General features: G+C 33.8%; 1 protein-coding gene across 2 annotated transcripts; it reads right to left on the bottom strand.

The window, feature by feature from the left end:
• Positions 1-684: 684 nt before the first annotated feature.
• On the bottom strand, positions 685-21,200 carry LOC105776171 (uncharacterized). Of its 2 annotated transcripts, none has more exons than XM_012598685.2 (29): positions 20,993-21,200; positions 20,637-20,888; positions 20,345-20,505; positions 19,606-19,671; positions 18,668-18,785; positions 18,439-18,548; positions 18,237-18,332; positions 16,288-16,411; positions 15,281-15,348; positions 13,549-13,635; positions 13,187-13,339; positions 13,010-13,105; positions 12,553-12,612; positions 12,333-12,451; positions 11,485-11,572; positions 9,876-9,980; positions 9,693-9,797; positions 9,562-9,614; positions 9,381-9,444; positions 9,143-9,277; positions 8,843-8,955; positions 8,666-8,759; positions 7,954-8,173; positions 6,592-6,722; positions 5,065-5,211; positions 4,728-4,856; positions 3,120-3,218; positions 2,487-2,525; positions 685-1,617 (listed from the first exon to the last, which is right to left on the bottom strand). In XM_012598685.2, the coding sequence occupies exons 2-29, from the start codon at positions 20,875-20,877 to the stop codon at positions 1,480-1,482; spliced, it is 3,159 nt and encodes a 1,052-aa protein (XP_012454139.1). In that variant the 5' UTR covers positions 20,878-20,888; positions 20,993-21,200; the 3' UTR covers positions 685-1,479. The 2 variants fall into 2 exon arrangements, with proteins under 2 accessions (XP_012454139.1, XP_012454140.1); XM_012598686.2 differs by having other exon boundaries at positions 9,693-9,794; positions 20,993-21,199.
• Between the last annotated feature and the right edge of the window lie 495 nt (positions 21,201-21,695).

Below are 21,695 nucleotides of genomic sequence, written 5' to 3' on the forward strand. Positions count from 1 at the left end.
AAGGACATTTTTAAGAATAAGAGTCTTGTTTATAACAGTATCACCCTGACCAGCCACTGTGATTACAGAACCATCAGCTACTGTTATCTTTCTATTACTAGGACAAGGTGTATATGAAACAAATTTCTGTGAGGAGTGGGTCATGTGGTCTGTAGCTCCTGCGCCAATAACCCAAAACCTGTTGGTGACTGTATCCGAGACTTTAGAATCTTGAGAAGAGGATATACCTGAAAAAGCCAAACTACAAGTACCTATTGAAGGAAATTTTTCCAATGATCCCAGCAAATTCTTCAACTTCTCAATTTCGTCTTTTATTAAATACAACAGGTGACTCTTGAGAATTCTTTTCTCCATCCAGCTATCTTGCTCTATGTGCTCGCCCTTGTTCCTTTGGTTGTCCACCGGTTTCTGAAAAAAAATTTTAATTGTCTGTGGCTTCCCATGGAGCTTTCATCATTTTTTTTAGTGACGGGATTTTTTACAGTAGGTGCACCATACAGACTCCCTTTTAATAGGCCTTGTAAGTTCTGTCTGCCTACTATCTTCGTTAGTTGGCTGCTCCAGGCTAAATCTCCTCTCATGTACATCACAAAATATATATATAAGCATTAAAAAGGAAGTAGGTTTAGCAATTATACGACATTAGTATATATAGAAGGCATTCATTTCATTGCCATTACACACTTTCAAAAAAAGAACAATACTTGAATAAGCTGGCTATGTGCCAATTAAGTACAATGTACACGCGGTATTACAATGGAAAACAAAACAGACAGTACACAATAATAGGATGACAACAATGGTCGTCAGCTGGACCGTAACATAAGGTGTATAATGTGCAGGCAAACAAATAATGTATCGGAAATACAATTTCTGACATAAGCTGATAAGAACCTAGAGATATGCTTCAAAACGGTCTTGATTCAAGTAGAATCGGAGAACAAAAAACAACCAACCTCGAGGAATTTCCTTTTTTCTTCTTTAAGCTATCGACAAGTAGAAAGAATATGTGGGTGTTAATGTACAAAAGCATCAACAACTTCATACTAGAGTTACTTTACTTTTCCTTACCTATTTTTCTTTTCTTGGGGTCGCATAAACATGATCCATCTCCAAAACATACAAGCCCCAAATGATTTTACATTATATGTTTCAAAAGAATGATGTGCTAGATGCAGAATCGCCATTTCCCTATCATATGAATGTCAGATATCCTACATGCGTATGCACTTTGGCAAAACCCTTTTGTAACATTCCATAACGCCTTCCGGTATAGCAAACTATACAATACCACCAATACCGTTTTCACACAACTTTCCCATCAACTTCAGAAAAGTGTCTGATCTTTTTACTTCAGGCAAGAAAACCAAACACAATGCAGCAAAAAGATGCTTCCCTTCCCACATTCACACCCGTCTGTTGAACATCTTTTGCAGAAAAATAGAAAAGAAGGGTTACTTAAAGAGCACATTGCTTTAGCTATTTGATACGGAATTCGTGTCTGAATACAGTTAGATTCTGGGTAAATTTGTCTCTGTTCTTTGAATCTAGGCTTCGTGTAACATCAGACATAAGCTTGTCAAAACAAATGGAGAGCCTCTGATGATGATCCACAGGCTGCAAAATGATGAATATTATCACATTATGGCAGTTCACAACATGAAATCCGCAGTATTGCATACTGTAACATAATCGTACTGTGTCCAAATCATGGTTAGGACAGCAACAATTCCCTATCCACAAAAGAATCAACCAGCATAACTTGACATAAGCCAAGCATTGAAATGCACAATAGACCAGCAGCAGCAGTAGCATGCGGTGTCCTCAAACAGTAATTGATCTTGTCTAATATGAACCACAATCAAATTTCATTGGTTGATCAAAACTTTCCTAATTGAGCCTTTCTACAATAGTATTAATTTTGTAGGGATAAGCCATTGCATGTGACTTAGTCTCTCTTGTCTGATGGTTTGGAGACTATTTGATCCTAAACCAGTCCTATTGAATCACAATGTCAACCTACTTTTGAGACTACCTAACATAAAACCTTTCCATCAATTTAAATGAAGCACTATGAACGATGGTGAATACTGACCTTCATTACAAACAGAAATTCTTCACTTTAACAGTAATACTTATCTTCATTACAAATGGAGTATCTTCTCGGTAACCAAACAATTATGATGAGATATTTAGTGCCAAGTTGTGAGGAAGCAAAAGCAAACAATCAGCAGACAAATAATGTCTAACATGTTCTTCAATGTAGTAGGTTTTGAATCAGAGTTACAAAAATGTTACAGATTAAATGGTAAGCAAATAAGCAAGTTGCAACTTTGGATAAACAGAAACTATCCCAAATCAGCATTAAGAAAACATATTCCTCATCCAATGCTAAGCAAATAAACCTATCTTGGCAATTCTTACTACTGATGATGTTTTCCGGAACTATGAAGGTAGAAAAAATATATGGTATACCAAAAACTTACCTGTGAAGCCAAAATTTGAGCTTTGAGATCAGCAAATATCTGCAGCACGAAAACAGTTCTGTCAATTAAACAGCAGAAGGCTTGCATGATTTTTAAGATTCTAAAGATTCAACAACAAATTCACTTGATACTTTCATTGGTTTCCTAGTATCGGCAAGCACATGCCAATAACATGACATTGGAATAGCATTAAAAGAATCACACACTATTTAACAAGCACAGTAGTGAGGAAAAGATAAACAAAGTTAATCAGAAATCAGAATACTATAGATGATATATAAAATTGATTCATGCCCGACGCTATAACCAATCTTTAACTACAGACGTACAGAGAAAACAACGATGGGTTAAACACTAACAATTTTCTGAGAGGGAGAGAGCAACAATTTCAAAACTAAGCAGAATAGTGCAGCATTCAGTTTACATTTTTGGTCGAAGACCCTGGAGAAGGGGGGAACAAGGAGTATGAAAAAGATCCAGAAACAACTTACAAAAGAACCATGAAAAAGAAAAGGGGATTGGGGTGTGGAGGGGGAAAGGGAAGGGGAGCAGAACTTGTTAGACCTTTTCCTTTCTTTGAAACAAACAGAAAAAGGATTTAGCAGAGAAACTTAAGAATTTGCAAATTATTACCTGCTCACTAATAAGAATTAAGCTCAACATAGGCCTGCTAAGACTCCATTGGTTGCCACAATCCTCAAATAAAACTATCTCGAATAAGGTCTTCAATATCTGTAATAAAGGAACAGAAAATAATTGGATTGTCCAAAAAAGAAAGATTGGAAGAAAACCATCACAGTTGGGTTAAAACAATAAAAAACAAATGTACAAAATGAAATATCGCAGAGATTAATGGTTCTAAACAATAAAGCAGGATTGAAACCTTATAACATTCAAGGATGTCTTTAAAGTTCAACTTCAAATATTATTAAGGCTAATATGAGCTAGTAAATAGAACTTAATTTCTTAATTTAGATGATAATTCTTATTCTTTATATTATGACTAACTGCAAATGTTTCAGGTTGCTTTGAGCACATAAGTTAACGACTAACATAAATCTAAATACCATGTGAAAAGGAATGGCCATTATATCTTAAATTCTTTTTTCAGTACACTTACATGCAACATCTCCTCTAATTTGGGGTTGCCAGGTTTGAACCCTGGATCTCACACCTCATGAATCTTTTTACCACAAGACCAATTGCTAGTACCCATTATTTCTTAATTATTAATCATGCAGAGCATGATCTAAGTGCACAAACACAAAGAAAAGCTTCTTCTTGTTTTTCCTCTGCAGACAACCAGAATGAACATGTACATTTTGGTGCACAAAAGCCTCATCAAATTCCATTCAAAATTTGTGCTTTTAAACATCAATGCACTTTCAAGTCTGTTAAGAGCACAGTGTACATCCCAAAGTATAATGTGTTTTTACAAGTATATCACATCTGATTTCATCAAAATTATTTAGTTAATATCAATTATAAAGAGTACAATAAACACAAACTATTTGAAGTAAAATATATATAAATATATAATAATGAGAGTTTATTTTTCTCTCATATGCATTTGAGGCTGAAGATAAATAAAATAAATTATAGAATAATGCTTGCAAAACCAATCAAACAATACAAAGTGAGAGTTGTATTTTAGAAACCTATTAACTGAAAGGCAGGTTCATGTGTATATTTATATTTATTGGATGCTATACTATATAAGAAATAAATTAAATGGCTTAAATTTTATTAAAGAAGAAAGCCTTGCAATATATTTCACAACATACTGAAAGAACTGTGAAAAAATTTTGAGCAATTCAAATAGTAATCAAAATCTTTAATTTATTATAAAAATGCATTAAAATTTCAAAAATTAATAACACTTTGTTTACAAATTCATACAGTCATTTGATAATAGACTCCAATTCTTCACATGATACACGCAATATTTCATGACACGGACTTCAGGAACCAAACTTAATATGACACATCAAGCTAATGTAGTGCATTTCCAGACTTTTTAAATAGTCTGAATAAGACAACACTAAAAGGAAGATCACGCTGAAGAATCTTAGGAATCACATCAGATAGTGTAGAAGGTTGTTATGTTTTAATTTTATATAGAGTGATGGTGTTATGCTCTGAAGTATTAGTGTATGAGGACAAAGTGTTGAATGAAGGCCTTCTATACACATGCAAATAGTAGAAAAAGAAGCATAATAAGTCGGGAAGTCAATCACTCACTTGTGGGAACAAACTAGGACAGTCTGCAATATGCTGGGCAAGTTTGACAGAAGCAGGTGAAGTGGGTGCCTCCCCCATAGTTATGTTGTTGAAATAGAAAGCAGCCAAATTATCAACAGCTGCCGCACACTGAAATGGAATTTTCATACTGTGAGATTGAGTTTTAAAAAGAATATAGCAGTTTGGGCAAGGGAAAGGAAGTCAGTCTCATGAAAATTTTCGATGAAGAAATCATTTAATTCCACTTATGTGATCATTAAACAGCTTGAAAAATTAAATAAACAGTTCTAGCAACAAAAGAACAGGTGAACCGCACAATTCACAGCAAGATACAAACCTGCGATGAGATATTTATATCCAGGCCTTTAAGACCAGATTCAAGGGAACCAACAATATGCATGAAGGTTGCTGCATCTAAATTCAATATAAAGTTAATGTGGCTGTTGAATAGAACCTCCAAGAATGAGAAGTACGCCCTCGTTAGCTGCAAAAGAACAAGTAAACAATGTGACATTGCCATTCATTCCAGTAATATGCAAGATATTCATACAACATGGTAACAAAGTACATTTACAAAACATGATCACAAAGTTATCAAACTTACATATTGCTTTCCTACAAGGGTAATAGTGCCTTGCTAGTCTTCTTTTTTTTGGGTTTGGTAATGGGAGCTGACCCATATTTAGGTCTTCAATTTTTTTTAATTCAGATCTCTTATTTTGGGCGGTTGTGCTTAAAACAGTAACATTTTTTTTCTTTTCTTTTTTTGCTACTTATAACTTCCCCATTTTTTTCCCATTGCACAATGCTTGTATTATACCTTGGAAAGTCTGTTCTTCCCAACTACCATTCTCACAACTTGCACCAAATCAGAGGCTAAAGCTTGTAGTTAAAACAACAATTCATTTCAAAGATCAAATTAACTGGAATTGGAAATTTAAAAAAGAACAAAAGGAAATCAAGAAATTGAAAGGAATGCAAAAGGAAACAACCATGAATTGATTCATCATTTTCTGCAATTGAGAAGAAAATTGCAAAAACCAAAAGGAAATAGAACCAGCTAAATCTGATAACAAAGAGGCACTTAGACTAGACAATGGAATAAGAGGAACAAAGAGAAAATTCTGATAACAGAATTTTGTGGCTTTAAAAAAAATTAAAGAGAAGATTGAACCTAAAATATTGCCAACATCAAAACTAAATTGTTTATCAGATGGATAGTAGGGAGGATTCATATAGAAAAAGCAGAAAATATGAAAAGATTAAATAAATGTTATGATAAATTAAACAGCAATTGAGCTGTGACAAAAACATCAAGTAGCTTCAAAGTGTAAAACATGCGGTTGACTCTGATAGTGACCATAGTGCACATAAGCTGTTGGTAGAGATGGCACAAGGCAAACCTTGTCGGAACCCAAAAAGCAAGGCCGAAAGCAACCAAGTTTCATTAACTCAACCCCCAACCCAACAACCCATATCCAAATAATCCAAACCAGATAAACCCAAAATTAAATTAATCTGAGTTTAAAACTCAACAGTTTAGACCCGAATTTACTTGAATTTGAAGAACTGAACCTGAAAAACCAACTGCCAAACAAGAATTGGTTTTACCCAAAGTGATACAACCCAAACCTGACTATCAAAATTGCCTCATCTAATTGTTGGGGAGCTTTGAAACATAGCTTTGAAACAGATGAAAATTTCAGCTATTCACCGAATATAAAAGTCAACCATCAAAATTACTTATATCACACAATTTTTATCATTGAGATCCTTAATGAATTTGACGTCCAAAACTAGATTATTAAAACATTCTTTTAAGTGAAAATTCAAATAAAGAATTTGCTATCAAAATCATGCATACCTTCCGAAATGCCAATATATCGGCCAAAGGAATTGATAATGTCATCTTTAGAGCAATGTCGAGTGCATCGGAGAGTGCCCTATCACCATAGAGTTCAAAAACACCAAAGTTCACATAATTTCCAGCAAGACCTGTCAATTGTAGGAAAATCAAAAGTTAAATTGTGATTTCAGAAAATTTTCAATAAAACACAATATGCAACAAATACAACACTGATGGCACCAGAAAGAAGTGCAAATTACACTATTGAAGTAAAAGAAATTGATGCAGTAAATGTAAAACAAAACCTCCATGATATAAAAGGAAACTTTACACCTATGTTACATAATTTCCAATAGCCTATTTTGCTGATAAATGTCTGTATAAGCCAGTTTTAGATCAAATTTAAGGAATTAAGAAACATATAAGGAAACAAAAAATATATATAAGAAAATAAGATGATGAAATGATACGAACAAACAAATCATTTTGACCAATATAGGGTATCTCAGCATTAAACATTTTTTAGCTATCACTTGAAACTATTCATTCAACTAGCAAGCCCAATCGAGAAAGCTAAGAAAGCAAAAGGTCAAAATTCACACATCATGGAAGAAGAAACTAAATTCAATTTCAAAACTTTCAGCTTTGAATAGAAAAAAAAATCTATAAAGAAATCCAGAAGTTAATGAATAAAAGAGACTAAAGAATAACAGTTAACCAAACGATGGAAGAGTAAGGAGAAAATGAGGAAAAGGAACCAAAGAACTGCTTCCCTGTTCCTATTTTGAAGTGGAGGATTTTGAGGCAGCAAGAGGTTGGGCGGTGATGCAGGGTTTGAAAATAGTTAAAGGTTACAGGGGTACATGTAAAGTACTGAAGCCAAATAGCAAAAGTAACTCAACCTGGGCTAAGATTCCAATTCTAATGTCCACCCAAGAGTGCCCAATTCCTTCAACCCTGATTTTCATACCAACAGCCTGCTCAAATATTTGGGCAGCTCAACCTTTCATGCTTATGAACCCTTGATCTCTACAAGACTTCTTTAAAAAGTCAACACTACATGCTTACACAAAAAAACTTCTAAAAGAGCTAGTTCATCATAAATGAATAAACACTAATGAAGAATCTCAATCAAAAGGGAAGAATGAAAAAAAAAAGGGGGGGGGGGTTCAATCTAATGAAGCATGTCCATGGTAAATATAGGAAGTGCTTGCTAGTCTAATTAAAACCAAATATATACCGTGCTTCAGACTTTATTGATCTTCTAGACCTAAGAATTTAGCTTTTTACATGGTACACCACACTTGGTTCAATTTAGAGCTTGGTGTCTTCATTTATTTAGATAAATAAATAAATATAATTGCATGTTCATATTCTGACCTCTTGCCAGAATAGTTAGTGAAATCCATATTCCCTTGTACTTGAAGGCATATATATCAGCAGGATTAGGAAGAGATAAAATCCTTGTCCCATATGCCACAATTAGTTTACTGACTTCCCGGAAAAGAAGAATCCCATTAGGAGAAGATGAGTCAAATGTCAAGCGTTGTGCTTTGTTCAAGACAAACTCAGCCATGAATTTTAACAACGGAGTGGTAACCTGCAATATTAAATCAAACAATTAATTATGAACGCAGGATTAGAGTTTATTGGCTGAAACTAAAACAATAAACACACCATGAACAGTTGCTTAATACTTCGAAGACTACAAGAAAAAAAATACTAGAAAAAGAAAATGCCAAAGTTACAAGTAGCAGTGACAATAACTTCCAGTAAACCATGAGGTGAGAGAATGGGAACAACAGTAAAAACCAAAATAACAAAAAAGAATCAAAATTTAAAAAAAAAAATCCTGAGTATTTACAGAAAGACCATTTGCACCTAAAATATACCCATGCTTTCAATCTTAAGGACTGCTCAAAGAAAGACCACAAGAATATTTTTGATGGCCACAGGACAGACTAAACTTAAATGAATACTCTAAGAAAAGAGTAAAGCAAAATAATGAATCCTACAACAGATGAACTAGAGTAAACAATAACAAATCCAGGACAGCAGCTGCTGCAAAAAGCTCAGAGAGTTACGAATGTACCTCTGGTGTGTCAGTCCAGTGAGTAATGCCTTTCAAGATAAGTGGCATGTGCGCAGGGTATAGCCAGTCGAATAGAAGACCATATGTTCTACGACTGGAAAAGCACAAGAAATGAAGAATGAACTAGTGAGGAATGGTCTAAATTTAAAGAACTCAAAAGATTGCATATGTATGAACCTGTTTGTGGCCATTGCAATTCCTCTAAGATCCCTCATTAATCCAATTAAAGCATACTTAACCGCATCAGTACGAAATACTGCATCGGGTGTTGACTCCAGGCTGACAAAGACCTAAAGCACCACAAAACATTAGTGAAAAATGTCAAAATGAAATGATAAATAATGAACTGACAACAGAACAATGGCAGTGGAAAAACCATTGGATGGAAGAGATTCATGTATGTATGACAGGGTTTATGATCCTATCACTTAGTGTATGCACATGTAAGAGAGAGAGAGAGAGAGAGAGAGAGAGTACTTGCAGAAGTGGCTCCATTGAAGACTTGAATTTGATAGGGCTGTCCTCCATAAAAATCAACCACCCAATGGTGTAATAGAATGTTGTCCTGCTACGAGAGCATCTATATTCTTCTAAGAAAGGAAAATGCTCTCTCTGAAATGAAGTTGAGAAATAATTTCATTATCCAGATGCGTGAATTCAGACAAAGAAAATAAAGTGATGAGACAAAAAAAATATATGTTGCAAGAAGAATTACTGTATGATTTGCAATTATGAATTTAACAGTATCCAGCTTCAGAAGCAACTTTCCAGTCATGTATCTGCCAAAATTACACATTGGTCAGACAAGCAAATTACTTTGTGGGAAGTGTACGACTTTTATCGTACAGAAAACAAACATCTTTAATTCTATTAGACAAACAAGAAGTGAAGCTTACCCAGATGCCAGTTCCAGGAACAAGCTTAGCGTGTGATCAATGACTTGCTCGCTCTGAAATAAACACCAATTAAGATGAAGTATGTACCAGCATCATGATAAATAGTTATAAAGCAAGATGTAAACAATCACCTCTGTGTAGCACTTCAGGTTTGTAGCTATCTTCCCAACAATCACATTTAATAGTAACAGGTGATCATGGAGTCCAAGCAGCTCGGATAAACGGGCATATAACTGCTGTAACAGAGAGTGAAAGGCTCAACTTATATACAGACAATCAAATTATATGAAGAACATTAAAGAAAATTGTTTTACCTTGGAGGAATGCATTGCTTGATCACCAACATAGGACTTGCGAAAATGCTGAAAGAAAGTCAGAATTGCTCGATCAAGTCTTTGTTTACTAACCTCACCATACCGCTGCCAAATGCAAATTTGATAGAAACGATTAAAATAAGTTCATAAAATTCATTAAATATAGTCTGCAGGTTAACAAGAATGTCTCAATGTAAAAGAAAAGGCCAAAGCGTCATCAACATGTATTACGGACCTTACCATCAGAGTTGGATGATTGTGAACATGATTAACGGACTATCAAGAGAATAAATAAGTAGATGCTTGATAGCATAGAATGGAAGGAATTTTGAGTGCATTTCATGCATAGAAAATTAGAGATAGAAAAAATAGGTCAAGTGGTATTATGCTATCCTTTTTAATGTGAGAAAGGTCAGAGGAGGCTAGCATGATAAGCATCCAATCTAAAACCAATCAACAAGAGGTAAAGAAGCACAAGTCGAATCTAAGGCCACAAAAAATACTAAAATAACTTTAATAACACCACTTAACGGTAACACATTAACTTCTCACAAATGATAAAGATGCATCTTAGACCAAGCAACTGCAACTTTGATCTAAAAACTTTGGGTAGAAATACTTTGTGGAATAGAGATCAAACGTTAGCCCCCCAACATTCATAAAGACTATCTTCCACTGCTTAGCATGGTTTGTATTAACTTCATTGATCAGATTCAGAGAACAACATATAATCAGTAACTAACTGAATTTATTTCTTAAACATGGAAAGCAACATTTGACATAACCACACATCCTCCATGAATCATGGCTCATAGGAGCAAGACTAGACAAGCACAACAGATTTTTCTTCGATCAAGTTTTTAATCTAATCTCATGAAATTGGCATCCAACAAGCTAGTAGATAGGCTAATTCAGCCCCATAACCAAATCAATTGCACGTTAGACAATCATGGGTTTCTAGAAAAAATACTTGAACTTTATTGCTAACAAACTTTTGAGATTCTTCTAACAATTGCTGATCTTCAAGACATTGCTTTAGTAATTTACCAATCTGGTCATCCTACACAAACTCACAAACATGCTAACTCTAAGATAAAAAAAAAAAAAAATTCTATATCCCTGAATAATTATTTCAATATCAAATCCATAACCCAGGTATCACATTAAACCTTATTCCTTCCCCCCTCCCACATTAGAACACTCAAGCACAGCAGCTCCTACTCATCGATAGTCATCTTTCTGATTGCAGAGAGATGCAAAGATGATATCATGCATATATCTCCCCTCTTTGAACTTTTCTTTTGTTTTCTTCTCTCATTGAAATAGTTAAACTTTTTCTATCCTTATCCCGTATGGCACCAACAATCTAGAGATCCTGTCTATCATCAACAAGGTTGTTGGCATTTCGTGAAGACAAGTCTTGGGTTTTCACTATCCCAGAAATACATCCTAAATCCTCCTGACGACAAAGGTGATCAATTTTGACAAGTCCAGGCAACAGTTATAAAATTATAATACAAGGAAAATGAAGATTTCAACATTAAAATCATACTACATATATATATTAAAAATAAATATCATCAAAACCGAGCTACCATGCTCAGTATACCTGACTGTGCAATCCACTATCAGTGACATTTATCAACTGCAGAACACGAGCAGAGAGTTCTGCATCAAGTACTTCTTGTGACTCCATGCTGCAAGGAAGAAATGTAAAAAATATATTGATGACTGTAAAAAGAATGCAAGTCATGTAAAACCAAAGAAGTTTCAAACAAGTAAAAGTACCCTCGCCAAAGTTTGAACCCTATGCCTAATTTCATATTTAACAATCAAGTGACCAAAATTTCCAAGGAAGATCAATTAACAAATTCAGTTAGGTCATATTGCCTGTAATGTTAAATCAACAACCTAGCATAATCATCTTTGCTTCTGTTTGCATTTCCTTTCTGGTTTCAATGTTGTTTTCCTTTTTGCTTTCTAAGTTTTATTCTCTCTAATGTGCATACAAATTTATCTTTATTTTTATATAAGATGTTTCTATTTTCATTTCCTCCTGAAAGTTCAGAGAGAGCAGTTGTTTTTGTTAGTGTCTTTCAGTGAGCTAAAACACAACTGCTATTTGGTTTTGATAAAATGCAAACTAAATAACATTTCAATTATTATTACTGAACATGTTCATCTTTGATCAATTTTATTTAATTGTCATCTACAGAAAAATACTGTTTTCAGATTAGAATGTCATATAAGATAGAATCAGGCATTCATGTTAGCTATGTGGCACCTATACGGCAACTATTGTGAATATAATGCCCATTCTAATAGAAGGTGATAATTAATTCTTGCAAGTATAGTCAATTGACTGCTAAAACTAATTTAGGACGTTTTAATTATTGGTTCAATTTTAAGAAATAATGCAATATTAAAGTTAACAAAACAAATATAAAACAGAACTACCTGCAGCCAGTACATTGTTTTATCTTAAGAATGGCAGCAATAATATGAACAACCCAAGTAAGTTTAGCTTCAATAATAGAGAGATCATTTTTATCACAGGTCTGCAATCGTGCTTTTTCCTGAAAACAATGAATTAAAAGTATTAAATAGAATCATCAAATGAAAATATATAGACTATGAAGATTCCAAGAAACTAGGCCTCAATCATACATGACCATACCGTGTATGACTGCAGGACAGGCTCCATCATGTTTATTATATACGAGCCACTGCTTTCATACTGCAACTCAAGGAAATAAAGGAATCAGGAAGCAACTAAAACTTTATGTTTAAGGCATAAAAAAGCTCATTTCATTAGATTAGTCACTAAAAGTAACCGCGCTCTGATCTTTAATATATCACAGGTGACTGGCATAAGTTCTGTATGATGTAATAGTGCCCTTTGACTTGTTTTATCTTTCTTGCACTGAAATTCTGGAATATTTTTCCCGAAAACAGAAGCTTAATGATTTTTACTAAGTCAAAAAGAAAACCGAAGGAAAAAAGAGAAGGCATAAATTCTAAAATATGATATTCATTTGGAGACTCGCAAACCTGAGATAAGAGAGTTCAACACTCAAAAACTATGGATCAACTTCAACAAAAATGAAAGTAACATGAAGAAATAGCAATTAAACCTGGAATCTGCAGAGGTAAGGAAAGCAATCCAGCTGATCCTGAAGCAGTTCAACATTATCTAATGGATTTTCAGAAAGGTCATCTGGAAATCCCACCTACAGAACGAAAAGAAAACAAGAAATCATACCCTCAAGTTAAAATAATCCACGTCAAAGGGTAATCAAGTTACATGATACCTGTACAGAGTTGAATCTTGATGTGAGAAAGCTCTCAGTGATCTTAGGAACAAATTCATCCAGCAAACTTGGCGCATCACCTTTCAAATAAGGAACAGATGAAACCAATCTGGACCATAGCCCCAATAGGTAGTATACGCTACTACTTGCCCACTGGTATGAAAGCATAAACTCTATTAACCTCTTATAATGCAGACAGCATTAAGAATCTTAAATAAATGTTCAAGGTTCTCCAAAAAATACTTCATAAGAAATGGTTCAAGGTCCTAGAAAAATGGTTTACAGGCAGTTGGGGCCCCAATTAAGCCATATAAAATCACAAGTTATTTTACCAAATACTTAAGTTTTAAATATCAAATAACCTGCCAGGACAGCAAAGACTTCAGAGTGAATTCAGCTACCAATCGTATCCAATCACTGTAACCCTCCACATTCACTAACTCTGACAACTGTGATAATTCCAAATTTGTTAACATTAGAGGTAATTCTTGTTACCGAAGAAAGGAATCAAATTCATTTACAAGCACCATTAAGTAACAAAAACACATGATCCATGAATCTCCCAAAAAGTGATCAAATCAACAATTCAAATTGTTCAAAATCAGATAAAAAGGAAAATAAAACGATAAATAAATCAGGCAAAACAGCAAACTACTGCATACATCAAAGCCACCACCTATAAAAACATCGGCACTTCACAAAAATTTCTGCAACTGTATGAAATATAGACGTGTGCCTCAGTGCCAAATAACATGCATAAAGAGTACAACACAGAGACATACATTGACTTGCATAGAATCTGGCCCGAAAAAAAATCAAACTAGTTGGTTTCAGATGATTAATCAAAAGCCACCTTTAGCATTGACTTTAATAACTGGTACTAGTTATTAGCTTCTAAAATTAAAAAAAAAATATCAAATTAACTTTTAAGTCAATGCTAACAACAAATGTCGCAACCAATTGTGAAGTAAAATAAGAAGAATTGAACTTTCATCTATAAACTAAAAGACTTAGTTCAGCTAGTGAGCTTCAAAACATTCGACACTAAAAAACCCTACATCACCAGTCATACAAATGAAAAAACATAATATCCATTCTCCATTCTATCAAGGCTTTCCCAAAAAAGAGTACTTTTTGGCCATCTTATGGAAGAGCTTTCCAATACAAAAGTAGCAGTGAGGCATTTTGCTCTCTAATTTTCAACATTTAACTTCTACCAGAAGTACATATAGTTTTTTAGACAAATCTATAAATTAAATATTTTTCCCTTTTTTATCAATAAATTAAATATTTTTTAATAGGTACTATTGTGTAGTAGCAAATATTTAACGATTCATAAAACTAGAGGGAGAGTTAGTCTTTCATGTTCATCTTTTTGTATTCAATATTTTCACTTGCTTTCACTTTTTTTCTTTAATAATTGGGGGAAGACGTACGGATGCTAGAGATTGAATCCAAGCTCTCATGTTGTACAATACAAGAATCATGCGACTAAGCCAAGAGGTTCTTGGCCTTTCTGATTTTATTTAATTCTGTTTTTATTGTGCTTGTTTCTATATTTCCAATTAACAAAAAACGAAAGTATGTATTGATTTAACTTTTCAATTTAAAACTTTGACCTGGTTTAACAAAGTTTAATAAAAAATAAAAAAGTTTTCAACACCCTACAGTGCATCTCCATCAGGTTTTCCCAGTGCTAACTTAGCTTGTCTTCTTTACAGCAGTTCTAGAGCAACTCTTACAGCACTTTCTGGAGAAGTTGCAGCCAGGCCAAAAAGGCTCTGAATTTGCGAGATTTATCAGAATGATAATACTCAGTGACACAGCAGTATGACAGTGCAAAACTTATATGCAAATTCAAAAGTTTGAACTTTAGAGACCACAACAAAGCCACAGCTCACCAAACATAGGAAGCTACATAATGACCACATGAAACAATAAAAACTCACTAAACATAAAAATCAACATCATTACTACCAGTTGTCAGACATAAACAAGCTTCAAGCATGCATGTGCACTTAATACACATATTAAAGATTAATATCAATAACAAACATGTGAAAGGGGGAAAAAGATATAAGTCTGTAACATTACCTGATAATTTACCCTAAAACGTCCAAGAAGTCGACAGTATTCATGGTAATTATCATGATCAGCAAGACCTGATATCCAGCCCAGACATGATTTGTAAACAATGAGGGAAAAATAAAAGATAAAGAGGAAAAAGAACTCTGAACTTTACAGAATATGAATGGTGCAAGAGAACCCAGTTCTCTTTCAGAGAAGAGGACTGCTCAGGAGTCAATCCATTGGAGCACACTTCTCAAAAATGAATATATCAAATAATCATCATTATTTGATTTTCCATAAAGCATATAACAAGCAAGCAACATAACATGATTACTAACAAATTTCAGCAAAAAATAAACAACTAACAACAGGAAAGTTCCATTCAAGAAAAGGCTTATGCAAGCTATTTTAGTTTAGAGGTGTCAACCTTATCTGAAAGTAGATAAATCAAACCTCATTCAAGTATGTTTCCCAAATTTGTAAGTCATACCCTACAACTGACGTTGGGGTCAATAACTGAGGCCTTTGGCAATTGGAGAAAATTTTTATCCATCAAGATTGAAACATAAAGGCAAAATTTGTAAATTTTCATTTAAGAGACATTCCAGCAAAAGGCAGCTCAAACAGATTTATGAGCATGTCTTTGAAAGCTATGCTTAAGGAAGCACTTTCCCTTAAATTGACCTCAATAGCCACAATAAAACCCTGGAAAAGAGATGAATGCATACGATTTCCCACGTTACAAAAACATCATAACTTGAGGAAAGCACATATACATTCCACAAGTCCAGGAATAAATAAACAGAGAAGAAAACTATTGAATTATCCAGGAAGGTAAACAACCACATAAAAAATATAAAACAAAGGATTCAAATAAAAAACCAAAAGAAAACCAAGCTTAATCTTCAAGGAATTACACTCAATACAATTAAGTAATTAAATTTTTAACATAATTGCCTACAAAAGCAAATACCATTACGGCCACCAAGTGATAAAAAATCTAATACTAATAGCATACAAGCCAAGGATACCTTGTCCTGATTGGAGAATTTCTTTTGTTCCTGTCATTAAATGAGCCAAAAACTTGGACCGTGCAGCATCATTTACAAATAAAGAACGTCTTACAGATGCTAGTCTTACCAAGCATTCCAATGCCTGAAAAAAAAAACACCAATATAAATTAGCACATGGAAAACCCTTGAATAATTAGCAAGGAAAAATCAATTCGAGAGAGATAATTAGTTGAATTTAGAACTTTGAATAGGGGGAAAAAGGTTGTGGTTTAAAACCATGTGTTCAACAGCACTACAACAAGCAATATGAAAAAAATTGCAATTGCTAACTAAAATGTGGGCTCATACAGAAGGTCTAATCAAGATCTTAGGAATAGTCGGCAAGACTTTACTCATTCTTCTTATAAGACCTAACAAACGCTGTTACATATGCAAGAAGAGCATACCATGCACATCCAATTGGATTAGATAACGAATTACGCTAAAGTTAGAATTTGGCAAAGAACAGTAAGCTAGTAATTAGACTACAGTAACGATAATACACACACAAGCACTTATATTAATCTCATTAGTTTAATGCTACTATCCAGAAAGCCACTAACACCGCAGCCTGCAAAATTGCCTGAATTAACTTCAAACCAATCAGTCTACCAACCCCACTCTATCTACTTCTAACACAACTGCTATTTGTAGGACAGTGACAGTCGCTCTAATTATTACTATAACCAACATTTCCACTTCAAGGATGACAGCTTAACACAAATTCAGGACCTGAACTACATTCAAACCTGTTTATACATGCAATTAAAAATACAGTATGCAGAAATATGAACATACACAGATGCATAAGAGATACAATGAAATAAAAATGTCAAAAATATATAGATAAAATTACTGTAAATTTTTTTATTATACCAAGGGTTCATATGGATCCCTTCGTACAAGAGATGGGGTGAAATTCAAAGCTTTTTGACCCCCAATTTTGCCACAGGGGCATTGTCACCTCATTACAATCGTAACTAACTCAATGCCATCATTGTTTTCAACTCCCCGGAACCAATCACATCCAAATAGACCCTAAGTCATTGATTATCTTCATGATCGCTGCATTTTGGAAGGTTCACCGTCCACCCTATTGTATATTATTTTACTTAAATCTTGGTATTCTGCCACGTTATCAGAATCTAAAACAGTTCATCCCCACCTCAATATACTGTATTTATAATTATTTAAGCCTTCAAGTTTTGCAGCATTTTCAAGGACTATGGTCCTATGATACTCGGACTCAGGTGTGAGTATCAGATACGGGTATGCATCTAATAATGGTATGGTTAGATTTTTCTACATCTTTCCATGTATTGGAGGATCTTTGGAGAATATATCCTCATATCTATGTGTCGGACACAATTACTTAAATAAAAATGAAGAGTCCAAGCAACATAACTCTGGTCCACAATATTTTTTAGTCTTCGAGTTTTGCAGCATTTTCAAAGACTCTGGTCCAAAATATTTTTTATACTTTGCCCATCCTGGCTAAAACCTTACCATCTCCAGGGAGAGACAACATTTTCCCGTGAAACTTAGGCAAAACCTGCCTCAGATACAATGCCACTATTATTCCTCAACAAATAGACATTAATACCAACCCAACAATTCATTTTAAAGTTTAAAAATATGTTATCACATCAAAAACAGAACAAGGTCCAAGTATGGATGGTAAAAGCTCTACAAGAAACATGACACGTCATACTAAATATGACTGCTCATGCATAACACTCCAAAAAATATATATAATTTCAAATTTTAATGTTATCCATTAACCAGATGCTAGTTTACAAAGGACTATAATACTAAATTTGAACCTGAGAAAGTAAAAGAAGCTCAAAACAGTACGGCAGAGACACTTCCAACGATTTGAGAAAAAAAAGTTCAAAAGCAGGGAAATCATTATGATGGTATAAACTAACCTCCTTTGAAAGAGGAGCTTTAGTAATTGAATAATAATCAAAAAATATCTGAAGTGTTGAAGAATCCTCCAATAACGGCCTCCAAGATGACGGTATCTGTAAGGTTACCACCATATACTTGGTTACTTACAAATACCACCCAATGAGATACATTCAAGTAACTAAAAGGAAATGGACAACTGAGAAAATGTTTCATTGATACCTGAACAGTACCAAACTCTTCCGAACTTTCATCAATTGATGTCCCAACAAAATCAAAGGATAAACATTTATGTGCAAGAGAAAGTGCCAGCTCTTGTAGTCGACTTGCAACTGCATTTTCACGTCAAACAAGAATGAGTCACAAGAAAAATATGGAAGGACAAGAATAGGGAGTAAAGGAAAAAGGAAGGAATTCAAATAAAAGAAAAAGAGCAAACATAGCATGTTACCATCACTTTGCAGGTGGCGCAATGATGTTAAAGACATTTGGAATATTTGAAAAAGTGACTGATCCCTGAATGAGCAGGCTACCCTTCGATGATGTGTTGATGGCAACCCCGGATTTGGCTGAGAATTAAGGTGCCAAAAGATGCACAAGCACATAAAAAAAATCCATTGCAAGCGCATGAATAAATTATTGTGATTGAAAATAAAAAGGAAAACAATGGAATGAAAAAGAAAAAGTACCCAATTCTTGATCATAGCTGCAGTTAAATAACCTAGGTATCACAGGATCCAACAAAAGTAAAAGCATTTATAATTTTATTTGGGAGGGGGAGAGGAAATACTGGATAATAAGGTTAAATTAAGGTTTTTTCTAATGCTATTTTCTATTAAATGAACTGGAGGCTGTGGTGTGATATAAAGAACAGATCAATGACCTTTTCCTAAGTACTCAACAAAAATATACATCAGATTCTTGAGACATATCAATGATCTTTTCCACGTATGAATGTTTCATATAAAAAATCCCCATTCACACTTCACAGTTTGATGGTTCATTCAAGTTTAATAATCATCAGTAAACTTCCACTGCACACTCAGAATGCGCCAATAAAAAGTATCTTCGAGAAACACTATTCATAAACTTCCAATTCAAGGACAACTTCATGTGGATGGACAAGGGAAATTAAAGGACCAATAGCCAACAAATGCAGCCCTGCTTCAACAACATAAAATGATAAAAATTTCTACACTGTCCAATCAATAAAATGGAGGACAATGACATACAGCATGTTCCATCCCACAAACTAAGATAGTCAACAGAATATAGCTACATATGATTTCTTGCAGTAAAATATTGAGATAACAAGTTTCTCACCATCTGATAGGAGTTAACAACTATCAGAAACCAGAAGATAAACCAAAAACCATGAAGATAACTAACCTGGTTCATCTCAGAGACAAGTTGATTCAGTATCTTCAAACCAATGGCATAATGTTCTGAAGTTCCCTAGTAAAACAAAATGCCAAAAAGCAAGAAACATAAGCAAACTTTACAAACAAGGAGGAAAGCATGTCATGCAAAAAAATAGAAGTCACAGCACAAGCATTATAAGAGACATCAATAACTTTGAATTACTTTTGATGCTAATCTGAAAAAAGCAGTAATGTTTGTGAATAACAATCAAGATAAAAACATAAATATTGACACCAATGAGCATATTGCATTAAGCAAATTATCCAAAACAATTTGGCCATGCACAAAGAAAATACAGAGTGGGTTCAATATCGGACTTCATATTTCATGGGCAAGAAGGAAGTAAGAAGGCTAAAACGATGAAGCCTTAGACTTCTCAATCACACATACCATATATACACACATATATCTATGTGCCAGTACAATCCCCAAGAATTAAACAAAACAATCAACCTAAAAGTTTACATGCATATGCTATGTTGTACTCATGCACATGCAATAATGTATCATTTAATTGTTATTTTTACTACATTACTCTTTGCTTCCAGAATATCTTAATGTAAAAGAAAATAGAACAATTTTGTCAATAACATTGTCACGTTATATTGGCTTGCCATGATCTCAATTTCTCGCTTTTGCTTTTCAACTTATAGCAATCTTTTCAAAAGCAAAACCAGAAGAAGAGCCTAAAGCACAGCAAAATCACCTGGCTCAAGAAATTAGCCGACTCTTTAACCACGTCGCGGAATCTCTCGTCATCAAACCACCCAAATTTCGTCACTCTGCATAACAACTGAATCAAAGATGCAGTGACAAACGGCTGCAATTTCGGTCCTCTTGTCGCTAAATAATTGAAAATATAACTCCCTACAATATTAAAACAAGCAAAAATAAATTAAATCTCGTAAAAGAAAAAAAAAGAAGCAAAATGTAAATAATAATAATAATAATAATAATAACAATAATAATAAGGAAAGTGAAAGAAACATTCAACATACAGATATCGAGGCGAAGATTCAAAGCCAGGCTATGATCGGTAACTTGTTTCAAAAGACTAGAACTAGCAAGCATCAAGGCATAAGGAGTCAAAGCATTCTCAAGAATGTATTGGCATTGCGAAATGTAATCAGTGTTCACCGAAAAGCATTTCAAAGTGTTCTCCGCATGAGCTCTTTCCGCCGAGTCCTGCGAATTGTATAGCCTCTCGCATAATGCTTCTAACTGCGCCAAGTTCTCCATTAGTCGACTGCCTGAAAAAAATAACCAGAAAATCAGGGGGGGAGAAGTAAAATCAATCGATTCGATCATTTCAAAAACAAAAACAAAAAACATGGAGATAACGATCGTAGTTTACCTTGTTTGGATCGTAAGAGAAAGATCTAGGAAGCGGCGATTTAGCGAAAATGAAGAAGAAAAACAGAAATATTATACTTTGAAGATATCGAAGGAGGAAAAGGAGGGTTTGGTTTTTCTACGATGGGATGGAGGAATCAGCAATGCGGTTTTTTTTATTTTCTTTTTCATTTTTATTTTTCCTTTTTCTTTTTGTTTCTTGCTTGGTTTTTGGATTTTTGGGTTTGCGGAATGTTCCGTGTGGTACTAGTGTAGGTTTTCCTTAGATGTTCACCGTTGGATTTGATTACTCAACCCTACATCTAACGTGAAGAAATTTTAATCAACAAAATGCCGCTTTAAAGAAATAAATAAATAAAAAGAAACTCTTTCAAATTTGGACACTACAAAATACTGATGAGAAATATTAGATCATGTTCCAGCACCATCAAATAATTTAAATGAATAGTTATTTAAAAAATAAATAAAACTTTTATTACACAATTATGCATATTTAAACAAAAATATAGAACATAAATGCATGTTTAAAAATAATATATAATAATAAATAATAAAATAAATAAACTTCAGATCGATTAATAATAATAAATAAAATATGTACAACTCAATCGAGTTAGTGTTTCGATTGAAAGTGATACTAACTTAATCATTAGCTTAAATAATAGTATAGATATAAATATACAATTGAAGCAAGTAATAAAATA

The sequence above is a fragment of the Gossypium raimondii genome, chromosome 10, assembly GCF_025698545.1.
Source record: "Gossypium raimondii isolate GPD5lz chromosome 10, ASM2569854v1, whole genome shotgun sequence".
Classification (NCBI taxonomy): domain Eukaryota; kingdom Viridiplantae; phylum Streptophyta; class Magnoliopsida; order Malvales; family Malvaceae; genus Gossypium; species Gossypium raimondii.